Here is a 22,993-nt window from a genome sequence, read left to right on the forward strand (position 1 = left end):
AATGACATGATTAAGGGCGTGTTTGGGAACATAACTGTTTTAAGATATTCTTGAAATATTTAACTAATTTTTACAAACTATTTCACTATTATTCACATATATTCTGAATATCCAAACGAGCCATAAGTTGATTTATATTTCAAGTAATTATTTGGAGAAGTTTCTTAATTTCTCTAATAACATAATTTATGATTAAAAAAACTTTTGTTATAAGATTAGGGCTCGCTTGGATAGTAAGATAAGATGAAATGATTTTAGATGAGTTGAATAAAATATTATTATAATATTATTATTGTTTTGAGATAAGAAAATGTTGAATTATTTGTTATATTTTGTATGATAATATGAGAAAGTTGTAATAATGAGATAAGATTAGATGAAATGGGTTGAAAGTATTTTTATATTCAAACGGGGCCTAATTCTCCACGCTCGTAACAATTAGTATTAGAACTAATAATTTCAAGCTGATCACATACATATATATGGATAGTATGACTTGGAATATTTGGAGCCAATTAATGACTTCAAGTGTATTTATATATCATGTGTGTATGGGTAAATAGAAGAGAAACTAGAGGAGTTAGATGTTGAACTCGACATTTCTTTTGCTAAGGACGAAAATTGACTAGGAGAACCATCCTTCATGAATACACAAGGCTTATTGATGTTGAATATAAGCAAGAACATTGTATTTTGGAAGATAATGATGGACATGCTGAAATAAGTTTTGATATTCAATAAAATTAGTGGTACTCTCATGCTTTGTTTGTTGAGGAATTACAATAGTACACTCCACTTGATCATGATAATCATTTTATCTTTGGTGGTGGAACAAGCTGCTGATCCAGTTTCGATTTAAGAAAACTTCAAAGAATGCACGATTATTGCTTAGCTTGTAGAACGTGTCTTACTATGTGTAATTTACTATAAAAATGTTTATTTATGACTAGATATTTACAACGAAAACAATCATTTGAGACGAGAACACCAAAAATTTCAGTGACTGCTTAGATACAAGAAAGGAAACAAGAACACATTCAATTTATATTAATCCTCCTATAAGCAAAAGGGAAGCATGAGGTATTTCATATTTGTCCTTAGAGACAAGGGCAACCTCAAGGGAGAGAGAATGCTACAAAATAGAAGACCTTTTGTGGGAGAAATTGAGAATGCATGTTTCCATGTATGTGTGAGTACTTGAAGTCTGTATGTGCTTAAGTTTATTTTTATTAGGGGTTATATAAGGCACCAAATACTCCAATAATGCAGCTTGGCGCAATGAACGCGGGTCCCTCAAGGTCACACCCTATCAAAAAAGTTCATTCCCAAAGATGGCCAAACTATCGGATTGTACGTACCATGGTGGAGAAAACCACATCCTCGCTCCTTTTTTCTAGCATAGGTATAGATTAATGGTTGCAACTTCACAACAGCCCCAATAAAATGAGCCGTGATAATGGGGATATTGACATCCCCTTTAGGGACATGGAGATCTGGGGCAAAGGGAGGAAAAAAAAAAGGGAAGAGAAAGGTATTTCGGAGAACAAATATGATGGAGACTGAAAAATAACTATTACCATGGCTAGTTAATTAATAGAAACTAGGAATTGAGACTAAACACCTTAGTCCATGTTTTGTCGATGCTTATGTGAACTCAAGGGAAAGTTTTTTTCAATTCGGAGAGATTGCTGCAAGAGAATCTGAGTTTGATAATGCTTAGTTGACATGCAAATCCCACATTAATAGCACTCGACTATCTCAAAAAAGAAGATCAACATAATATAACAGAAAAATATGAAGATTGAGAGAATTTAGATAATATTGCACACGTATCAATATTTTGGCCAACACGTCCGCAATATTGTCCAATTTCACACAATCTCAACATTTTCGTACTAATGTTCACATGCATTCTCAAAATAATTCAGCATTATCAATATAGAATCTACTAATTTAGCATCATTAGACTTGGATCCTCTGCATTAGAATGAAAAATAAGAAAATAAACCGCATTATGAGAAAGAGATCACTTCTTGATGTCTCCCTTTTTTGGGTTTGGCTTTCGAAAGACTGGGTTTAAAAAGCTAGTTATTTCCTGACTGATTAGTGATTACTGATCATAAAATATTACACAAACAAAATAACAAAGGAGAAGTATTGTATGAACAAACCATGCATTCTTACTAATACACATTAATATTTCAGCACCAAATAAGCATCAAACCAAGCAACAAACGCATAGTATTTTCACAAAGGAAACAAAACCAAAGGCACACACGACATAACACACGTAATTGTTACAGGTTGGGTCTTCTTGCGAAAGAGACAAGACAACCAAAGACAAAGGCAAATCCAACGTAACACAGCCGTCCATCCAAGGAGAGAGTCCCCCATGAGATGACAAGCACCAGAAAAAGGAAATAATGTCCTTTTTATTCAACTCAACTGTAGAGAGTAGACTTTTGGTCACATCCTCAGATGCCAACCACACCTTTATCCTTCTTCTTCTTCTTATTATTATATTTTACTTTCAAGCTATCATATCATGGTACTTCAAAGTAGTCCAAGCACCGCCAAAAAGTAGTGTATGATATTGCAGCAACTGCCAACAGCGGCATCAGGATCGGCGTGAAAGGCAACCATATATAGCTAGGTTCGAGTGCTGCATGCCTAGCGGCGGAAGCTCCTGACCTGGCGCGGCGGATCAGTGATCTCGTCGTCTCGGAGCTTGACTAACGTGTATGTACCTGCACCGAGAAGGGCCCCAAGTGTGGGCGCCACCAGGTATAACCACAGTACCTTGTAATTTCCTGCTGCAACTGCCGGACCCAGAGTTCGTACCGGATTCATTGAACCTCCGGTTGATGGCCTGCAGCACCGTTAAAACCTAAAGATTATTATTACATCCTCCTTTGGAATCCTTTTTGTTTTCCTTTTCAATGTTGGAGGTAAGAACAAAACTTCCAGACTCTTTCTATGATCTTAATTATAATGATGTGGTTGTCAACATACCTAAGTGCATTCCTCCCAATTATAGTAGTGGGTGACCCTTACTCTGTGACCCTGTCTTTTCTCGATATATTGGTTTCTCTACCATTTATTTTCCTTATTTTCTTAGTTTCAATTATTTGATGTTGAACTCAATAAATCAATCTTACTTTTCGTGCTCTAAACTTTTGACCTCAAACCATACAAAAACAGCATCATGTGAATACTCACCCGGCCACGAGAATGTTCAGCATAACAGTAGCTCCAACAGCAATGCCCGCCAACTCTCCCACCTGTAAGCAACATCAAAATGAGAAAAACAAGAGATGATGATCTGAATACATGTGAATTGGATTGGTTTTCCTTCTTCATACGTACCGCTCGGGTGTCAGTGGCAACGGCGGTGACAACGAACAGGAGAATGAAAGTGATAATGAGCTCGATGGCGAAAGCCTGGCTGGTGCTTACGGAAGGAACCGTGACTCCACCGGACAAGAACGGATGGAAAGCACCCTTGAGAGCGAAGGAAGCACAAATGGAGGCTGAAACCTGTGCCGCAATATAGGCTGGGACTTGAGCCCAAGGGAAGTGGCGCAGTGCTGCGAAAGCAATGGTTAGAGATGGGTTGAGGTGTGCACCGGAGATGTGTCCCGTGGACAGAATCACGACCATCACTGCCAGCCCTGCACAAGCTGCATTCCCGATCAGTGTCTCTGCTCCATTGTACTTCTGGTTTACAATGGGTCCTGCCGTCGCTACAAATATCAGGATGAAAGTCCCCACGAACTCTGCTCCAAGCTGCAAATCCACAAAAAAACATAAATAAATAAAATACTCTATTAATCAAAATTTTCAATACCGACGCAATATCGATTAACGTACTATTTTGTTATTGATTGTGTATACCGTTTCGATATCATAAATTATATATATAAATTATATCTTTAAATAATAAATTATATATAAATACATATATATAAATTATAAATAATTTAATTTAAATTAGAGTAAAAAAAAAAGTTTGTAATTTAAAAAAATAAAAATTAAAATTAAAAATTAAAATCTCGATTAGTACGGGCTTAAATACAAATCGGTACGGATCGAAATATAAATCGATACGACCAATATTTGGATCTGTATGAAATATATACAATACTTTATCAGACCAATAATCGATACGACATATTTCGACCTTACCAGCTGGCCGGTATGGTATTTAAAATAATGTTATTAATACACAAATATTTAATTTATGTAACTCGTCTACCACTTCTAGTGTATTATCGTTGAAACAATAATCAAACAGAACATTATTTTGGATATTATTAATTTCTAATTCTTCTTAAAAAAATATATGGGATGAAGGATATTAATTTTTCCACCAAATTACTAACAATTTCTCAAAAAATAATTATAATTCCATTATTGTTTTTTATTAAAAATGATTTGAGGAAAAAGGTCACCAATCTTAAGAACTCTATGCGTAGACGTGACCTAATGACATCGATCTATCAATCAAGAGGAATTTATAAAACATCTATTAATCAAGAAAACGACCTTATAAACATAAATTAATCTAAGGGAGGATCTGCTAAAATAAACAAACCTCATTAATTATTTGGGTATAATTCCCTTAAATTTTGCTCATATTATTATTATATATGATGCTATAAAGCTATGCTTCAATTCCCAATGACAATTAACTAAAAAGAACAACCCCATCTAACTCGTACAAAAAAATGGAGGCTTGACTTCCCAAACCAATCAGGAGAATTTGCCCTACTGTAGTTAGAAGAATTGTGCTCGTAAATTACTATTCATTTTCACGTTCTATATTTATAATTAATTTTATAAAATATAAAAATATTTAATAAAAATTGATAAAAATAATTTTTCTTGTAATTAATATACATGTATACAAGGCTCAATTATTCACTATTAAAATGCATGATAAATCATAAAACTACCCACGAGTTATTTAAGATAAAAATAATTATTTTTTATTTAAATAATTCATTCTAATTGTAAATAATTATTTTTATCATAAATAATTTATCATAAATAATTGTTTTTATTTTTATTTTTTTGTAATGAGATAGGGTTCGCTTGAAACATTATTGGATAAGTATTATACGAAAGAAAAAGATATCTCTAATATAATATAATATATATGAAATAGCTCATGTGTAGTATGTGATCAACACTCTTCCTCAAAGTTGACTAATTTATATTTGATATTCTATTTTGGAAGATAGGAAAAAAGAAAAGTCATCTTAAAATAATTTATGGAGGTTTCCCCGGGGACTGATGAAGAAAAATTAGGCAATAACGATAAGGACATGAAGAACAGGTGAAACCTTCCAACGGAATGATATCAGCAATAATATTACTATATATATATATATAGATAGTAACGTACCGACAGAAAAAAACTGGAAAATTATAAATTCATTCTTATAATATATTGCTGCAAAATTGTCTAAAAGAAATATTATTATTGCTATTATATTTGCTATTATTATAATTATTACTAATAATAATTTATGTCTGATCGTACGTTGAATTAAGAAATGGAGAATAATTTATGTTACTCAACATATACACATGCTATTTTTTTTGTTTTTTATTTGTCTAATAATTCCCCACTTTTCATTTATTTATTTATGTAGCTACTGTTTTTTAAGAGGAATTCTATATTTAATTTAAATATATACAGAGATTTATTTTGCTATATATATGCGGTGTGTTATGCATAACTTATTGTGGGATCTATTATAATTAAAAAAAAAAATGAAAATACCAATATTTTTTGGTATAACTCAGCAGTGTGTTGTGCGTGTAAAAAATAAGATTTATATAAATATATATATATATATATATATATAAATATATAGACCAACTATACCAACTATACCAACTACGTACGTACATGCGTACGTAACTATATATTAAGAGTCATGAAATAGACAAATAATCGTAAGAACACCAACGTTGTGTGTACAAATGGAGGACAGCCATTGCCCCATCTATCTAAACTCGAAGAAGATTAATCTTGCCTATATATATATATATATATATATTTATCATGAGTGATGTGTACGTGGGTACTGAGCAATAAACCGAGAGAGGGAGAGAGATCCGAGGAGTTACCTTGCGAGTGAGAGAGATATCAGGTGCAGGGAAGTCGGTGAAGCACGTGTGAGGCTGACCCCACGTTGGAGCATTCACGGGCAAGCACTTGCATCGCGGCATTGACTTCCGATCATACGACAGCGAGTCCACTCGCAGAGATGTGAAGAGCGGGCCACCCGGCGTCCCTGGCGTAGCCGGAGCTGACTCCGGTGGCGTACCTGTCTCTGGTTCCGGCATTTCTTAATTTCTGCAACCTTAATGAATAAGAAACAAGAAGATCTTTTTTTTTTTGTTTTTTGTTGATTGGATACTGGGAAAACGAGATAGATGTAAATTACATGATTCGGTGATTTTTATAAAATTGTCGCTACACGAGGATTATAATCTTAGCCAGGATAGGTAACCCAAAAGAATAAAGATAAGATATTTGACTACGGCAGCATTATGAACTCGATGAAACTGGATAACACTATTGAATTTTTTTTTTTCTTTCTGGGTTTTTTGGGATGAGTGGGAAGAAAATTACATGCTTTTGAGGCTTTTGTAAATGTACTGCTAAGGAATAGGCCGACTGAAGCGATCCAGGATATACAGAACTACTATATATCACTGAAAGAAAGATAACTTTAATTCTTCAAACATACAGAAAAAAACACCTTTTTTTTTTTGGTTTTTTGGATGAATATATTCTGGGATCGAGTAGGGAAGGCAGACTTTACATGCTGGAAAGGTTTTTATGGATGTACGTTCAAGGAAGGATGCTGAAAACTGTGGGATCCAGCTTCAAACTCAAATTCACCAACAAAGTTACAGCTGCATATATGCAGCTAGTACTGGAGATGAAAAGAAAACCTGAAAGAAACTCGATCAATTCAGCATGCAGCAGAAGAAGAAGAGGAAGACATGAATGCAGACAAGGCAATGGATAGAGAGAGAGAGAGAGAGAGAGAGAGAGAGAGGTACACAAAACGAGGATTAGAAGAGGCAGTTCAGTTCCAGAGTTAATGCACAAATGCATGGCCGTATATATACAAGAAAAAAAAGGAGGCCAAGGAGTCTCACGGCCAATTCATATTATTTAGAAAAAGTCAATACACATCCCATCACCTAAGCAAGCAAAGGCTCCTTTACACATGATAAGGCAAGAGTCACTGAATCCATGACGATGGCCATGATCACAGCCATCCACTCTGCCCTTTGATTTTGCGTCGGCCAAACCAAATCATACTTATGTGGCTGATCATGCCAGCCTCTTGATGCTTACATTTCACTTGATAAATAATTCCACCACCCACCCAATTATGTGCAATTAAACATACCATACAAAATAAACTCAGCATCTCCTCCAACATCTTTAATCTCTTTTTTATTTTATTTTTGGAAATATTCTTTTTTTTTTTTGTTTCTCTCCTTATATGTAAACCAATCTAAGTTCTAAAGCACCTCAAAAAGAATCCTAGTATTATTTTACTTTACTTTATCCCAATGTTTTTTCTTTTCTTTATTTATTTGTTTGAGGATATATAATTACACTTTAGACTATTAAATATTGCATCTTAAAGTATCATAAGTGACATGTTATAGTACTACTCTTAAATTATATATGAGCAGTGCTACATCTCCCGAGAAATGTAGCCTGAAAGTCCACCGAACAGGCAAAAAGAATTTTTATTTTTTTATTTTTTTTATTTGATGTATTTTTTTAATCATCATAAATATTTATTAAAAAAAATAAAAAATTCACAACATCATTAAAAAACACTTCCTTAATCACTAAGTCAAAAAAAAAACAAAAAAAAAAAAATTTCGGGACACATCTTCGAGACACATATTCGGGACATTTAGCATTTCTGATTATATATTTTGCACTCCTATTGATTATATATGAATTAGTCTTTATTTATGTTAACATGAGTACTTATTATTAAAAGTGTAAAAGTCATGTAAGTTTTTTTTTACAATGGTGTAAAAGCGTGACATTCTTTATAATTTGTAATTATAAAACACAAATAAATCGAGTGCATGAGGCTTAACAACTTTGCATATTCTAAGATTGTGTCTAACATTTTTTCTAAAACAATCTATCATGATCATTAGTTCAACATGCGATCTTAGGCGACCCGCACCGGCCCCATTTCTTTCTTTCTTTCTTTTTATAAGATTTATGGGAGAAAGTGGTAAAAACACAAGTGCTTGATAAGTGTATATCATGTTTTGGGTGTGAATCTCTTATATTGAACTAGCTACTGCAGCATGCATCTTGGCGATGTGGAGTTGATGATCACATGCTTAATTAGTTGACCATATATATGCACCGACTTTCTTCCCGGAAAAAAAAAAAAAAAAAGAAGACGACTTGCTGCAGCTAGGCAATTATATAAGTACAGATCATTAACTAGATCAGATAAATCCCCACTTGTACATGTTATATTCCTTGCGTTTGAGGTGTTAGAACGGGGAAAATAGTCAACTGGTGCAAGTTGAGACAATTGGTGTTTGATACCAATCAACTCAATGAATAATAAATGTATAAGCTCTCAACACGTAAAACCCATGATAATTCATAAGAAAACATACGAAAAACAAAGCTGGATCGATCATTCATTCGCGTGTTTGAAATTAAAGACTCAAGATCACCACTTTGATCATTAATTCATTGATGATCAGTTCGTAGTCCATGTGATCAAGCAGCTTCCATCTATCTAGTTTGAGTTTTAAAGGATCATGAAAATCCTAGATATATATTGTTGTTATTCAGCCTGGCTTTCCATCTCACCTGGCCTGAAAAAAAAGACCCAAAAACATGAAAGGAATTAGATCAAGAACAGTGTGAATGTGTTTATATATAAAGAACATGGCTGAATGCGTACTCCAATTAAGATAGCACTTTAATACTACTTTATCCTAATTAAGAATACTTTGGGACAGCTAAAAATGGTAAGACTGATGAGCATTTTGAGGAGGCCCCAACCACCCCCACCTCTTAGTTGGCTCTCAAATTTTTAAAAACTAAAACAAGGCCTGGAGGCTGGACTTGGCGATGAATGACTCCCATCAGTTGCGGTAATATATAGCTCTAGAGCTATTAAATTTCTAGCCATCGCTTTATAAATTAGCATACAATCTGTCCACAGTTTATTAAATTATCTTCTACATAATGTTGCAAACATGGACGAACTTAGGCTTAAAGTATTGGAGGTTGAATAGAGTACCCATATGTTGTTTCCCTGATTTTTTTTCATTAATGCAAAAATAATCAAACAAAAGAGTCTGAAAATCTTTTTTCTCGGGAATTTTGGGGTAGTCCTGTAAATTAAATAAATAATACCAATAAATAGGGGGTGGCAATATATGACACGATCAGTTAACCCACGACACGATAATAACGAGTTTGGATTTAGTCTTAACGAGTTGACCCGTTAAGATACGATTGTTTACTGGTTGATAACGGGTTAACTCGTTTTGACCCATTAAGAAAGTTAAAGTTAAAATTATACCCTTATACTTAAAAGTAAAATTGTTAGGATTTTAATTTCGATATTTTTATTGTTTGGATTGTAATTTTAGACTTGTAGTTAGTTTTATATTTTTTATAGATATTGTGATTTTAACATTTTTTAAACGGGTTCAAACGAGTCGAGTCGTGTTGTATTAACCTATTTCATAGTATTTACTAATGAATTAAAACGGGTTGATACGACACAATCCGTTATGTTAATGAGTCGTGTTAGAGTTTCAGATTTTGACATGATAAACTTAATGGATCGTGTTCGGATTTATCCATATAATATAATATATATGTTTTGACACGACACAAACACGACCTGCTAACACAATTGATTTGACACCTCTACCAATAAATGGTCTTGAGACAGATGCAAAAGCATTAATCATCAACGTTAATAAAATAATATAAATCATGAGTGTGGTCAATTATAAGGAACGTATTAACATAATTTGAATGGAGTTAATGCCACTTTAAAGTGCATAATTAAGTTCTATGCTGTTTGAAGATTCCTCTGCCACTCAATTACATGATTCTTTATACATTCTGTACTTAAATTAATTATCTAATGCCTAATGCCTCATCATCATCATCAGAGAATATTTCAGTACTGCCAAAGCTTCTCCAATAAGTGGCAATATCTCCTTCCTTGATTACTGTATTTGTCAAGTACTCGGCTGCTTCAAACAATTAATGTATTTCCCACAGGCTTCGGTACGTGCATTATGTTAAGGAATTTGTATGCGTTTCTTTCATAATTATATATGTACACGTACTTTTAAGTATTTGGATTGAATGCTCCGGCAAATGTGAATCAGTTGTTTTAAAAGAATTTTAATCCCATTTTTTTTTCTATTTGTTTTTCTCTTTCAAGCATGCCTCCAGTAATTCGAGAAAAAAATTTTAAAATAATAATAATATTAAAAAATAATATTTTATTTAATTTTTAATTTTTATCTAAAACTATCTCATCTCATCTCACTATCCGAACCGCATCTAGGTAACAAGTGGCGTGTCTACATACCAGTTTGTAAGTAGCAGAACTCGAGTAACCCAATGACAAGTAACAAAGAATCTCTACGGCAAATAAAAAGTCTAGCTCAAAAACTGTATATATATAGTAACCAGCAAGAAGTGAGAAATGGATGTTTCATTATTCGAGCACTGAGGGACAATACCTAGTGGAAGTCCTTTTTGAGAGACCTTCAATGATGAAAGTTGAAACTAAGAGACTGAAGATGGGGGAGCTTCCCTTGGCTTCATTTCTGTTCACCAGTGGTGGGAATAAGCCCTTTTCATTGGGAACCTATGTATATAAGCAAGCAAACAAAAATCACATCCCCCCGTCCCCAGAAACAATGAAAAATCCTAATTGCAGAATCCACATTCTCTTTTAGTTTTTCATATAGTTGTTGGTAAGCAACTAAAAGAAAAAAGTTCTTTCTAACGATGATGTCCCACGCACCACAACAAAATCAGAATCAAATTGAAAGGTGCACCATTCATTATAACTTTGGAATAGCTTTAGATTGAACCATAATCATTGCAAGTGAGAAAACACAAGTGTTTTGACCTTCACAGCACTCATTCCATCCTTAAAAAACAAAAAACAAAAAACAAAAAACAAGAAAGGCTACATCATATATAGAATTGTTTGTGGCATAAATTTTGGGACGTGCTTGTTGAGTAGAAGATACACCACATGATTCTCGACAAAGAAGGTATGCATTTTTCAGTTCTCTTTTTGCCCATTTTTCTTTCTCACCATTCTTTTAAGACGGTGAACATGGCCCTATCAACTTTATGCACAATGCCAACCACAATCAATCATATGATGAACCAAGCAACAACTACAGTAGGTCACTATAAGTTTTGGCCATCCACTGAGTTGGCTTACATTTATTTATGAAAAGAAATATGGATAGCCACACGCGCGCACACACAGGATGTTTTCTTGCAAAGAATAATGGGTTAGGATCCTCCCATGCAGTACCAACATCCTACCTCTCCTGACCTGGAAGCATCAAATTTGACAAAGGGAACAAATCCTTAAACAAACATACACTGGTCATTCGCCATTGCTCCCTGCTCATTGCTCATGTTTGAAATAGAATTGATTTCTTGTTTTGGGGATTTTTTATGTCAACTTGTTTCTGAACTCACGGTGGCATAACTTTGTTGTCAAAAGAATTAATGTGACATAGAGACCTCTAACTAGTCAGGGGGTAGAAAGAAGGTTAATGTCAACAATTTGATTTCAAGTTAAAGGTTTGAGATTATAGAAGGGAATCTTTCAAAATTTTCAGTAATCCTTTATACTTGCTCCTATTAAGATTTCTATTGATAAATCCAAGGAAGTATAAAGGAATTAATAAGCCTTTATACTTGATAAACTAACTCAAGTTGGTCTTGAGCCCATGTCATAATATAATTTGTGCTAAGTCATGACGTGATTGAATGTAGATATCATATGTTGTCTTTTAACCAGGTAATTTCATGCAAGTATTATATTTTGTTGTTTTTAGCACCTAGTTCACAGTTTCTTTTAGATTTTACTAATAAATGAAGATTTTCTCCAAATGAAACATCTATAATCTTTTAAAAGATTGGAAAGTAATTCACTTTTCATATTATGAAAAGTGAATAAAGAAATTGATTGTTTTTTCCAGTCCTATGATTTACTTCTAACAATCAATCCCTTGATTTACTCATGCTGTAAACCTGAACTATTGATTTCAACAGTATTTACCTAAAAAAAATTATATAAACTACATATGAAATTATACTTGCACATTCAAATTTGTAAAATAAAAATCAGTCCTTCTATAGACAACCGCCTAGAGGAACCCTCGCGGCATCGTGTCCGATGTGGCATATCAACGTCATCGTTTGCATTTCGCTAGAAGACAAAAGGAGTCAGTTGGCCTCCTTTCCCATTTTGCCATCCCCACGAAAACTGCTCTTTTTACTTTGTCTATAAATCTTTCCCCTGCATCCCGCAAGTCCAACGAAAACAAGTTTCAACGTAGCACCACCACTCCTCCGTAGACCAGCAATCTCGCCACTGCCCAACTCATGCAGCACCTTGCACCAGACCATGTAAACAACCATGCAAGCACCACGGCAATTCCACACTGCACATCCTCCACATGTACAACCTGCACCACCTTGCCGAAGCCAAGCCTCACGTAAAACATGCAAACTGTAGGCCCACGTCCGAGGCATTCATGCTGCACCTCCACGTCGTCACCATTGGCAAGCTTCAAGCCGAAGCCCATGGAACCCCATGCACGGCAGCTCAGCCAGTCCCACCTCCAGGCCGCGTTCTCACCGCTGCACATGAACCCAGCAAATTGTGAACCAAGCACCTCCACGCCGTCACTCCTGCACCATCAACACACACATACGGCCTCCACCTCACGGCACAACAACCAAGCAACGTGAAGAAACTTCCCTCACACGGCAGAAGCCACCAACGCCACCATCGTTTGCCACCCTCTGAAACTTCCCTCACAAACTCATCACGGTGAGCCCCTGTTTCAGCCCCCAAAAAACAGAGGATTTTCGTGAGCCACAGCAGCCAGCCATGGCGCCAGCTCTCTCTCTCCGCGTAGTCATTACCTGCCCAGAAAACGCCGGCCGTTGCACCCACTCCCTCAAGTTAGCTGCTGTCGTCGCACCCTACCTCCTCTCCCTCTATGTTACTCTCGGTTTTTCTTGATTTTTATTCCTCTTTATTTCTTCTATTTGCTAATTTCTTCTCTAATTTTTGGGTATGAGCTATTGTTTGCTTTGTGGGTTTTGGAAAACGGAAGAACTCGTAAATGATTGGAAGAAATGAGGGGAATCGCAAAACTGTGACTTCGCAAAACCATGGCTCAGTGGCTTCGCGGAGAAGACGAAGACAGTGGCTTCGCGGAGAAGACGAAGACAATGACTTAGCAGAACTGTGGGTTCGTGGTTGGAGACCACGAAGATTGATTGTGGGGAAGACGAAGACTGGGCTGCAGCGGGCTCGACTTCGTGGGGCGGCGACTTCGTGGAGGACGATGGGGCTTCGTAGATGTAGAAGAAAAAGATATGAAGATAGTGTGAAAAATAGTTTTTCGTGGGATGGGTAAAATGTGAAACGACGACGTTGATATGCCACATCAGACACGATGCCGCGGGGATTTCCCAAGGGCGGTTGCGAGTAGCATTTTTCAATAAAAATATGCACAGCGTGTAAGGCATCTTGTTTAGTGGCATTTATATTAGTCATTGTGTAACACTTTCCTTTTGTAAATTACACCATTAAATACACGGTATCACCACCAACAATAAAATATACCTATCAACAAGCAAGCAAAGCCTTGATTGAGTGTGAAAACGTCTGGTCTAAGTCAGAGTTCCAAAAAAACTTCAAAGCACCTTATTAAGTAATGGGAGATAGGTGACTTCTGAACATTATTTAATCATCTTCGACACAACTCAATGATCAGTGACTATCTTGTAGATATGCTGAGATAAACACAGCCAACGCACCGATAGAAAGGCCTAACAAAGGGCCCGATGGAATGAGCTTTCGGGTAGCTGCCAATCGGATTGCTGAAAGCGAAAAAAGATCAAAAGAAAGAGAAGACAAAGGAAAAGAGAGAAGGCCTCAAGTTAGACTGCACAGGAAAGCTGTAATAAATGTATGCAACGAAAAACTTAAACAACATTGAAGCTGCTTACCAAATACAGAAGAGAAAAGGAATGCAGATCCAAACCCGACCGCATCACCAATAGCTTTAGTATCTGGTCCTTGCATAAGAAAGTAAGCCTAGAGGAGATAGAAAAATATTCTGCATTAAAAGCCAAACAGTTTTGGTGGACGGTTGGGGCAATACTGACCTTGCATAAAGGAAATTTCTAATTTGGCAGCACTCAGACGGTTTTTGCATTCTGATTCTTCAGGAATAAAACTAACCCTGATGATCTCACTGGACACACCCCAAAACAGATAATGCAGCACTTCAAAGATTATATTTTTTTTCTTCCTTGAAAAGCATTATCTCCTATCTTCTTTACATCACTGCAGGCCGGAAAACAGAACTGGAATCAACCATGCTTAGTCATAAATTCTCTAGTTTCATCCTATAAACTCTACCCCACTAAACCTGATTAACCCTGAGCCTTTCCACATCAAACATATCCTTAAAACACAATTGTTGAGCTGGCATGAGCAGTACTCCCGACTCCAGTTTTTTCAAAATGGAAATCTCCACCATGCCAAGTGTCTAACAGTCCCTAAAAAAAGTTACCTATAAAAAGGAAAGAGAAATGTTTGGTTTACAAACCTACAAAAGTAAACTTACAAGCTGATATGGCTTGATGCGGTACATCAGATTGTGAAGCTCCTTTTATTGTAAAGTAGATATGACATCTCACATTGAGCCATATCAGTTTGCAAGTTTACTTTTGTAAGATCCCTTCATAGATCTAACAGTTCCCATTAAAAAGCAGTCCTAAAAAAAGTGTCTACCAGTCCTGCATTATCGCATAAGCACTGGAATAGAGGATCAGCGCAAAATCACAGCAGTCAAACCTTTAAAAAAGTAATATAGAGGTTCAGCAATGGAGTTCAGATAATCACAAAAAACAAAAGACCAATGGACCAAAACAGAGAGTTGTGGGTCCATCACCAAATTTGTCACTTGTTTCACAGAATTTACATGCGAAATTTTAGAAGCGTGTCAGGGCTGATAGGCAAAGTTCATCATATCAATTTACAGAGCAAACTAATAATTTTTTTTGATAGGTAAATAAGATTTTATTGATCTTAGGAATAGGCAAAAGCCCAAGTTCACAGGTCATATACAAGAGCAACACCTAGGAAGTAATAGTAAAAAATCCAATTTTTAAGTCTGACAAATCAGACATGTATAAGCTGATATGGCTCAGCACCCACTAATGGGAACAATATAAGGCCCAGAAGCAGCTTCACTCCAAACATCAAACTTGCAAATCGCCAAATTTCCTCTCTTCAAACAGTTTTAGATTTGGATCACTCAACTTATCCATGAATATGTAAAGGGTTACTGGATAGCAGAGAAGCCTATTTGGTGTACTTGGGGCTGGAGAAACATCTTGGACTTGAGGGAGATGGCTAGACTTTACCTAATGGACTATATTGGGATGGGAAAACATACATATGTGTATTTAGATAAGTTAGAACTAGCACTCTGAAGGGCCTTTAATGGAGTTGTTTAGAGATTGTGTTATTTTACTGGTGCTATCAGTGCAGAGGCCTCCTCAGTCATATGGACAATAGCTGGTACAGGCTTCCAGCCAGATCAGGTGCGCAAGAGCTAATCCAAGGCTTATTTGGGAGTCCATATAATTATGAAAGTTTAATACTTAATTTTGGAGCAATACGTAGACTTTTGTGTTAACTTCCAGGGAGAAAAAGTTAGTTTGAAACCTGACAAATCAGAGCAATTTGAACTACCAAAGAGCTACAATGATACAAGAGTTCCAACTGGTGTGGAAAGGTAGAGGGTGTCCGTTTTCCCAGAGCCCTAACAACGCATAGCTAGTATTCTTCTAATGAACAAGACTACTAATGCGTGTGTGTGGTAGAAAGATTCCAAACATATTAAATTTGGGAGTTTCTTTGCTTTTAAATCTTGTTCATTAGCCTGCTTTTACTAATAAATTGTTTAGGTCCCTCAAATGATTCTAGGATGTTCTGTCAAATTTCTGGGAAAACAACATAGTTTAAATTGGTTTGGTTTTCCAGGGAAACATACATATATATGATAGTTGGCTGTAAGAGAGAGGGTACGCACGCCGCTATAAAAATCGTTTTCAACTTGCAATAATCATTGCTTGAAAATAAAAAATAAAAAAAAAACCATTCTTACATGACTCTGTCGTTCTTAATGAAATAAGGTTGATTTAACAAGGTTGAGAAAAATCGTTCTTGTTCATCATACATTTTTCATTGCTTTTTCAATGCCAATTTTGACTTCAATTCGGAAGTCCAATTCATCTCTCTCTTTTTTTTCATAAAAAGAAAAAGATCCATCAAATAGCACGCCAGTGTAGTTAGCACAGCTAATAAACCGACGTTTCAACCGGAGAAAACAGAAGTCGGAATGTCAAACTTACAGAAGCCATGAGAGCTGCCACAGTAAAGCCTCCGAAAAGTGATCCCTTGCTTCCTGATTTTGCATCTGTGGCCACAGTATGCAAAACAGAAAAGGATTAGATATTAATAGAGCTTCTGACTCGGAAGCAAAAAAGTTTTGTAAGAAATGGAGGAGTTTACAGGCAAAGAGACCGCCGCCTAGAAGCAGAAATCCATAGGCAGCAGAGGTAGCAGGACCAAGCTCTGCCAGTTGAGAACTGCAGCGAAAGATACTACGGCTGCGGGATTTAGATTTGGTCAACCTCGCAGCAGAGACGAATGAACCGACATGTAGACAACTCTTACTCCAATTTAATGCTCCAGGGCCACATTTGAGTTGAATATGATGCCTACAGAAACGAACCGAGGCCGGAGCCGGAATGGGTAACAAACAGGACGAGGAGTAAGACATCCTCCACTGACCTCTTCCGGTACCTGCTCGTCTGTGCCCGACATCGTCCTCTGGCGCTTTCAAAAATCGAGTAGTCGAGTGGGCAGTTGGGCTCTCACAGGCCCGAACCCAACCTTCGACTGGACCATGAATTCCAGCAGACTTCAATCATTTTACTGGAAATCATGCGCCGGCAGCCCAATATGGACCAAAAGCCCACAGTTTTTTGAAGAATTTAAAATTTCTAAAATAAAAAATGATATTTACAGTCGTCGTGTAGTGTATAAGAGTCGCGCAATTTATTCGAAAAAAAAAAATAAATACGAGACATATATAAAAAAAATATATTTTAATAATAAATCTCACTTTTTTTAAAAAAAAAATAGGTAACTCTACCTAGCATTACTCAATTTCCACCAAATACTATCACTCACAAAAATAAATTCAAACTACATACTACATTCTCTATTTATTATACTTATTGGGCATTGCTGGTCAACCTTTTAAATATTAAAGAAAAAAAAATAGATGATATATGATTGATTAACACTTTCGTATTAACATAATATGCCTGCACCTCCCCCATAACCCTCCATTGATTAGACATAGAGGATAGTCTTGTTGGAAAATTGAAGGAGATTGAGATCGCACGCATCCTGTACACCGCATGCACATGCTTTAAATTAGGGGTGTAATCGGTTCGGTCCGGTCTGGTTTTGGATAAAATTTAGGACCGAACCGATATGTATCGGTTTTATATTTTTCAAAACCGATTATGCACCGGTTACCCTCCTAAACCGGTACTTTCGGTTTTACCGGTTTCCAGTCCGGTCCGGTTTTTCGATTTTTTTTAAATGTAAATTTCACAATTTGTCATTAAAAATTTGTTTATATAAAAAAAAATTGATTTAAAAAAAACTATTTTATACTTTTATTAATATATTAGATTATATAATAGTATTAATATTAGACTATTGGTATAGTTATAAATTATATATTAGAATTAGTTATAAATTTTTAGTGATTTAGTATTAACATTTTATGTAATAATTTATAAATTATAATAAGAAATTATTTCATATATGAATATATATGTTATATATAAAATTTCACATAAAAATTTATAATTATACATTATATATAAAACTTATATATATATATATATTAATATTTAATATATATAAAATATTTTGTATAAAACTTATATATAAAAATATTATTTTTTATTTTTTTTAATCAACCGGTCCGGTCCGGTCCAAAAAATCCCGGAACAGGAACCGGACCGGAACTGCCCGGTTTTTAGATTTTAAAAACCGGTTCCGAACTGGACCTGTTCAAAACTTGTAAAACCGGTCCGGTTCGGTCCGGTCTGATTTTTCGATTTTCCGGTTTGAGTTTACACCCCTACTTTAAATGCCTACTCTTCCTTCTCTCTTTTCTATGAACAAGAATCCTCTGCGCTTAAAGTGAAATAGATATATAATATGTATTTAGGGTAAAATAAATGGGTATTATCCCTTTTAAAAAGTATTGGCATGATCCTATTGTTTGGGATAATCCAAAACACATCATAGTAAATGATCAAAAACTCTCACAACAAAACTCACTTCCCTCTCATTTCAAATTTCATTTTTACTTCCTCTCCCCACCACCCGTGTCGTCCAAGGCCTCCCCGCCTCACCCAAGGCCTCTTGCCCCTCGCCCATCCTCGGGCGTCGACTGTCGAGATGGCGACAATCAATCAGTCGTCCGGTGGTGTAGATTTGGCTGTGAGGGAGAGATGACCCATGAGAGAGAGGGCATGTGAGGGAGAGAGAAACGGTCGGTGTGGGCTAAGGAAGGAGGGTATGGCTGAGGGGTGGACGTTCGGCGTGCTTAAGCGCGGTGACACAAGGCTGTAGGTGGCAGAATGTGAGCCGCGACGTGGGTGCGTGGGGTTGGGCTACGGGCATGCGTGCAAAAGAGCTATGGGCCTCGTGCTGGGGAAGGAGGACGGGCTCGGTGGTGGTGGTCGATGACTGCACTGGGAGGTTGAATCAGCGACGGCAATAGATCTGGGCTGCGACGGGGACACAAGTGAGAAGAGAGAAACGGGAAGGAGGGGGAAACGAGTGAGAAGAGAGAAACGAGTTTTCAAAAAAAAAAAAAAAAATATCGTGACACGTAAGTTTTGTTACGGATCAGTCGTGAATATGAGCTGATCTGTAGCATTACTCTATTCCTTTATGAGTGGTTTGGATTCAAAAATGAATTGAGATAAATTGAGATGGTTTGTGAATAATAGAATAAAAGTTGAATTGTTTATTATATTTTGTATGTAAATTTGATAAAGTTGTTTTGAAATTTAAAAAATTTGAATTGTTTATTATATTTTATGTGATAATTTGAAAAAATTATAATAATGAGATGAGATAAATTGAAGTGAATTTTAAATTCAAATGAGTCAATAGCCATGGAGGGTGATGGAAAACTCGAATACCAAAATAAAATTTCCGATTTCATACAATTAATGATGAAATATGAAAAAATCATTTTTTTTTCATATAAATATATAATTATTCCTCTCTCGCCTCTTGATCTAACGAATCCAGTTGCAAAGAACTGTGAAAATAATGACCAATTTTTACATTTGTACAGAATCAACTATGTTCAATCATCCCTCATCGATCATGACTTCGGACAAGAGGCAGTAGATTTCTTCATGGAACCAAGCTTCTCCGGAGAGAGAGAAGAAATACTCTCCTTCACAGTTTGCAAGATGTTGGTAGCTGAAAGTCTGAGGATGGGCGACTGGCCGAGGCACATGGCCGAGATGGAAAGCATGGTCTTGGCTTCTTCCAGGTCATAGTTCCCGCTTAGCCGTGGATCCACCATTTCCGCCACCTCCGAAGCTCCCAACGCAGCAACGTTCTTCAGCATGGGGCTCGCTATAGATGTCAGGAACTGCCCCCTTTCCGGGCAGAAGGCCTCCATCCCCGTGACGAGTTCTAGAAGGACGACCCCGAAGCTGTAGACGTCGTTCTTTTTTGTGGCCATTCCCGTTTTCAGGTAGTGAGGGTCGGTGTAACCGGGAGAACCCAGCATCATGACTTGCTTCCTCCTCGAAGAATATGGAGAAGATGAAGGAGGAAGCACCGTCGAAGAAAACCCCATTTTTGCAGAACCGAAATCGCAGAGCTTGCAGTTGAGATGCTCGTCCAGGAGGATGTTTGAGGCTTTGATGTCGCCGTGAACAATCTGTGGCGTGCATTGTTCGTGCAAATATTGCAGTGCTTGCGCAAGCTGGAAGGCTATTGTCATGCGGTTTCTCCACGAAAGCACATGCGTTTCCCTTTCTGTATCATGGAGCTTTTCCTGCAAGCTTCCGTTGGCCGCATACTCGAGTACCATGGCCCCTTGTTCTGCAAGCATGGATATCAGATCTCAAGAATTAAGATACGCCAAATTTATAGAAAAAATAACGAACTTTTGAATTAAAAATGAAGGAAGAACAACAGATTAAATCACTCACCTCCGTCATCACAGTACCCAAGAAGCTTGACGATATTTTCATGGCGAAGCCGGAGGAGAATGTCTAGTTCCTGCTTGAACAATTGGTTGAGACGCTCGCTGCCAATGTGAATCTTGATTGCCCCAAGCGCCATGCCCAAACTCGATCCCTGGAGCTGAGCCAGATAGACAGTGCTAAACCCTCCGGATCCAATCACCTCAGAGAAGTTCATGGTCAACCTCTCAACCTCATCCCATGTGAACTTCCTGACGGAACCATAATCCTTCCGCTTTAAATCATCAAGGACGTCGTGCCCATTACCATCAATGATGCCATTTACAGCCCGCTTCTCATCATGTTCCTGATGATCATGATCAGCAAGAATCCCACGCTTGAGTCTGCGTCTAACCTTGAATCTAAAGCACTCGATGAAGGCCATAACAAATTAATTAAGCAAAAAAGAGCAAGAAACACAGTGATCAGATGATTGTACTGGAGAGAAGATCGATTAACACCCCAAGTGTTGTGGGACTTGATGAACAATTGGGTTTGTCTTTAGTCCTTGATTTCCTGTGGGGATGATGTTATCTATATATATAGGAAGGTGTCGGTGCGTGCGTGTATACGTAGTTGGTAGTACGAGCAAGGATAAAGTAGAAGCGTTGAAGCTTGGGGCGTGGGCTAATGGAAAGAGAAAAGAAAAGAAAAGAAAAGGAAAAGGAGAAGCGATGGAGCAATAGCACCAACTTCTGCAGACAAATTCAATGTACTGTTTGTATGCGGAGTAGTTGAAGAACCCGTGCGGATGAACCTTCCTCCTCTTTAGATATGTTTAACATTCCTCAAAGGTGGAGGTCGCCGAGGAGGCAGGATCCAACAAGACCTCCGTTTCCGATCTAGAAATGAAGCTTCCGATCGAGGCACGCAGATTCTTTAATTGAGAAATGATTTCAACAAATTTCAAATAGACAAGTTCTCGTATAAAAATAAATTTTAAATAGACAAGTTTTTGTATAAAAGTGAATCATATTTTAAAAAATTATAAAAAAAATTATTTTTTATTAATGAGAATCAAATTTTTATAAAATATTTGTAGCATGCATTACCCTTTTGAATTTCTAGATGGGAACAATCATTTAAGTAAAGGAAAATAAATGAGGGAAAATATTCGGTCTCCAACCACCTGGGCCCTGTCTCAAGTCTTTTACACCCTTTTCCCCGCTATATCTCAATTTGCAATTGTTTAATTATATGAAGTCATTTCTTGAAAAAATCGAGTAATGAGATTCTCTAAACTAACTTTTTAATATGATGTACTATCAAACCACCTAAGTATTGCACACGTCTCATTTTCTATATTAATCTGTCCATTTCGATCAACTAATTGTAGATAATCTCATTACTCGATTTGAATGTCGATAATCCTATTAGTTTGAATTGAAAGGTGGATTATTATTATTATTATTATAAATAATGTCAATAAAAATATTCTCTTAGAGTAGATAGAAAATACGTGTCAAAGATAGAAAATAATAATAAGATTTCGTTTGGATATAGAAATAATTACATCTTATCTCATCTTATCATTACAATTTTAATTTCTTAAATTTCTATACAAATATAAAAAATAATTTAACTTTTTAAAATTTTAAAATAATAGTAATATTAAAAATAATATTTTATTTAATTTTTAATTTTAATCTAAAATTATTACATCTCATCTCATTATCTAAATGGAGTTCAAAACATATATGCATTTTGTGATAGTATACAATACATATATTGAAAATGAGACCATAAATATCGAATCTCAAATATATGGAATGAAATATAATTTTGTTTTCATTATTTTTTATTTATTTACTTTTAAAAGAAAAAGTCAAATTGGGATTGTCATTTGCCGGTTGTTTAGTCTCACATAGATTGAAGGAACAGGAGGAATCATATCAAAAAGAAAAGAGAATGAGGCATCATTCAGTGGCCCACACGTTTGATTTTGTTTTTGAATCGATTCTTACGTACATCTCCCTTCTATAATCTCTTCCCTAAATGATAACACATTTATGAATAACGAAGAATTACTTCCTTCCCTCAGTTTACTATTTGAGAATGAAAAATCGTAATTATAATTTTAAGGCGTGTAATTTTCTCGTATTCTCTCTAAAAAGTTGGATAAATTTGATACACGCATGAAAAATCATGTTTTTAATATTAGATTTAACTTCTTTTTTTTTTTTTTTTCAAAAAGAATGTACGAAATTTGTATGCCCTAAGATTATAACTGGAATGAGCTTAATACCAATCTGATGCCTATTGGGCCGCTTCATGAACTTG

General features: G+C 36.1%; 3 protein-coding genes across 3 annotated transcripts; all 3 read right to left on the minus strand.

Annotated features, from left to right (window-relative positions):
• Positions 1-2,141: 2,141 nt before the first annotated feature.
• On the minus strand, positions 2,142-7,113 carry LOC109001094 (probable aquaporin NIP5-1). The gene is made up of 4 exons (XM_018978232.2): positions 6,139-7,113; positions 3,367-3,786; positions 3,220-3,281; positions 2,142-2,869 (listed from the first exon to the last, which is right to left on the minus strand). The coding sequence occupies exons 1-4, from the start codon at positions 6,355-6,357 to the stop codon at positions 2,671-2,673; spliced, it is 900 nt and encodes a 299-aa protein (XP_018833777.2). The 5' UTR covers positions 6,358-7,113; the 3' UTR covers positions 2,142-2,670.
• A 6,737-nt stretch (positions 7,114-13,850) lies between these two features.
• Positions 13,851-17,224, minus strand: LOC109020828 (protein FATTY ACID EXPORT 4, chloroplastic). The gene is made up of 4 exons (XM_035687766.1): positions 16,920-17,224; positions 16,760-16,824; positions 14,342-14,429; positions 13,851-14,212 (listed from the first exon to the last, which is right to left on the minus strand). Exons 1-4 carry the CDS (start codon positions 17,188-17,190, stop codon positions 14,103-14,105), a joined length of 534 nt encoding a protein of 177 aa, XP_035543659.1. The 5' UTR covers positions 17,191-17,224; the 3' UTR covers positions 13,851-14,102.
• Positions 17,225-19,705: 2,481 nt separating this feature from the next.
• LOC109020827 (probable receptor-like protein kinase At4g10390) lies at positions 19,706-21,585 on the minus strand. The gene is made up of 2 exons (XM_019003348.2): positions 20,681-21,585; positions 19,706-20,570 (listed from the first exon to the last, which is right to left on the minus strand). Exons 1-2 carry the CDS (start codon positions 21,096-21,098, stop codon positions 19,837-19,839), a joined length of 1,152 nt encoding a protein of 383 aa, XP_018858893.2. The 5' UTR covers positions 21,099-21,585; the 3' UTR covers positions 19,706-19,836.
• Between the last annotated feature and the right edge of the window lie 1,408 nt (positions 21,586-22,993).

This window comes from Juglans regia, chromosome 2, assembly GCF_001411555.2.
Source record: "Juglans regia cultivar Chandler chromosome 2, Walnut 2.0, whole genome shotgun sequence".
NCBI classification, from domain to species: Eukaryota; Viridiplantae; Streptophyta; class Magnoliopsida; order Fagales; family Juglandaceae; genus Juglans; species Juglans regia.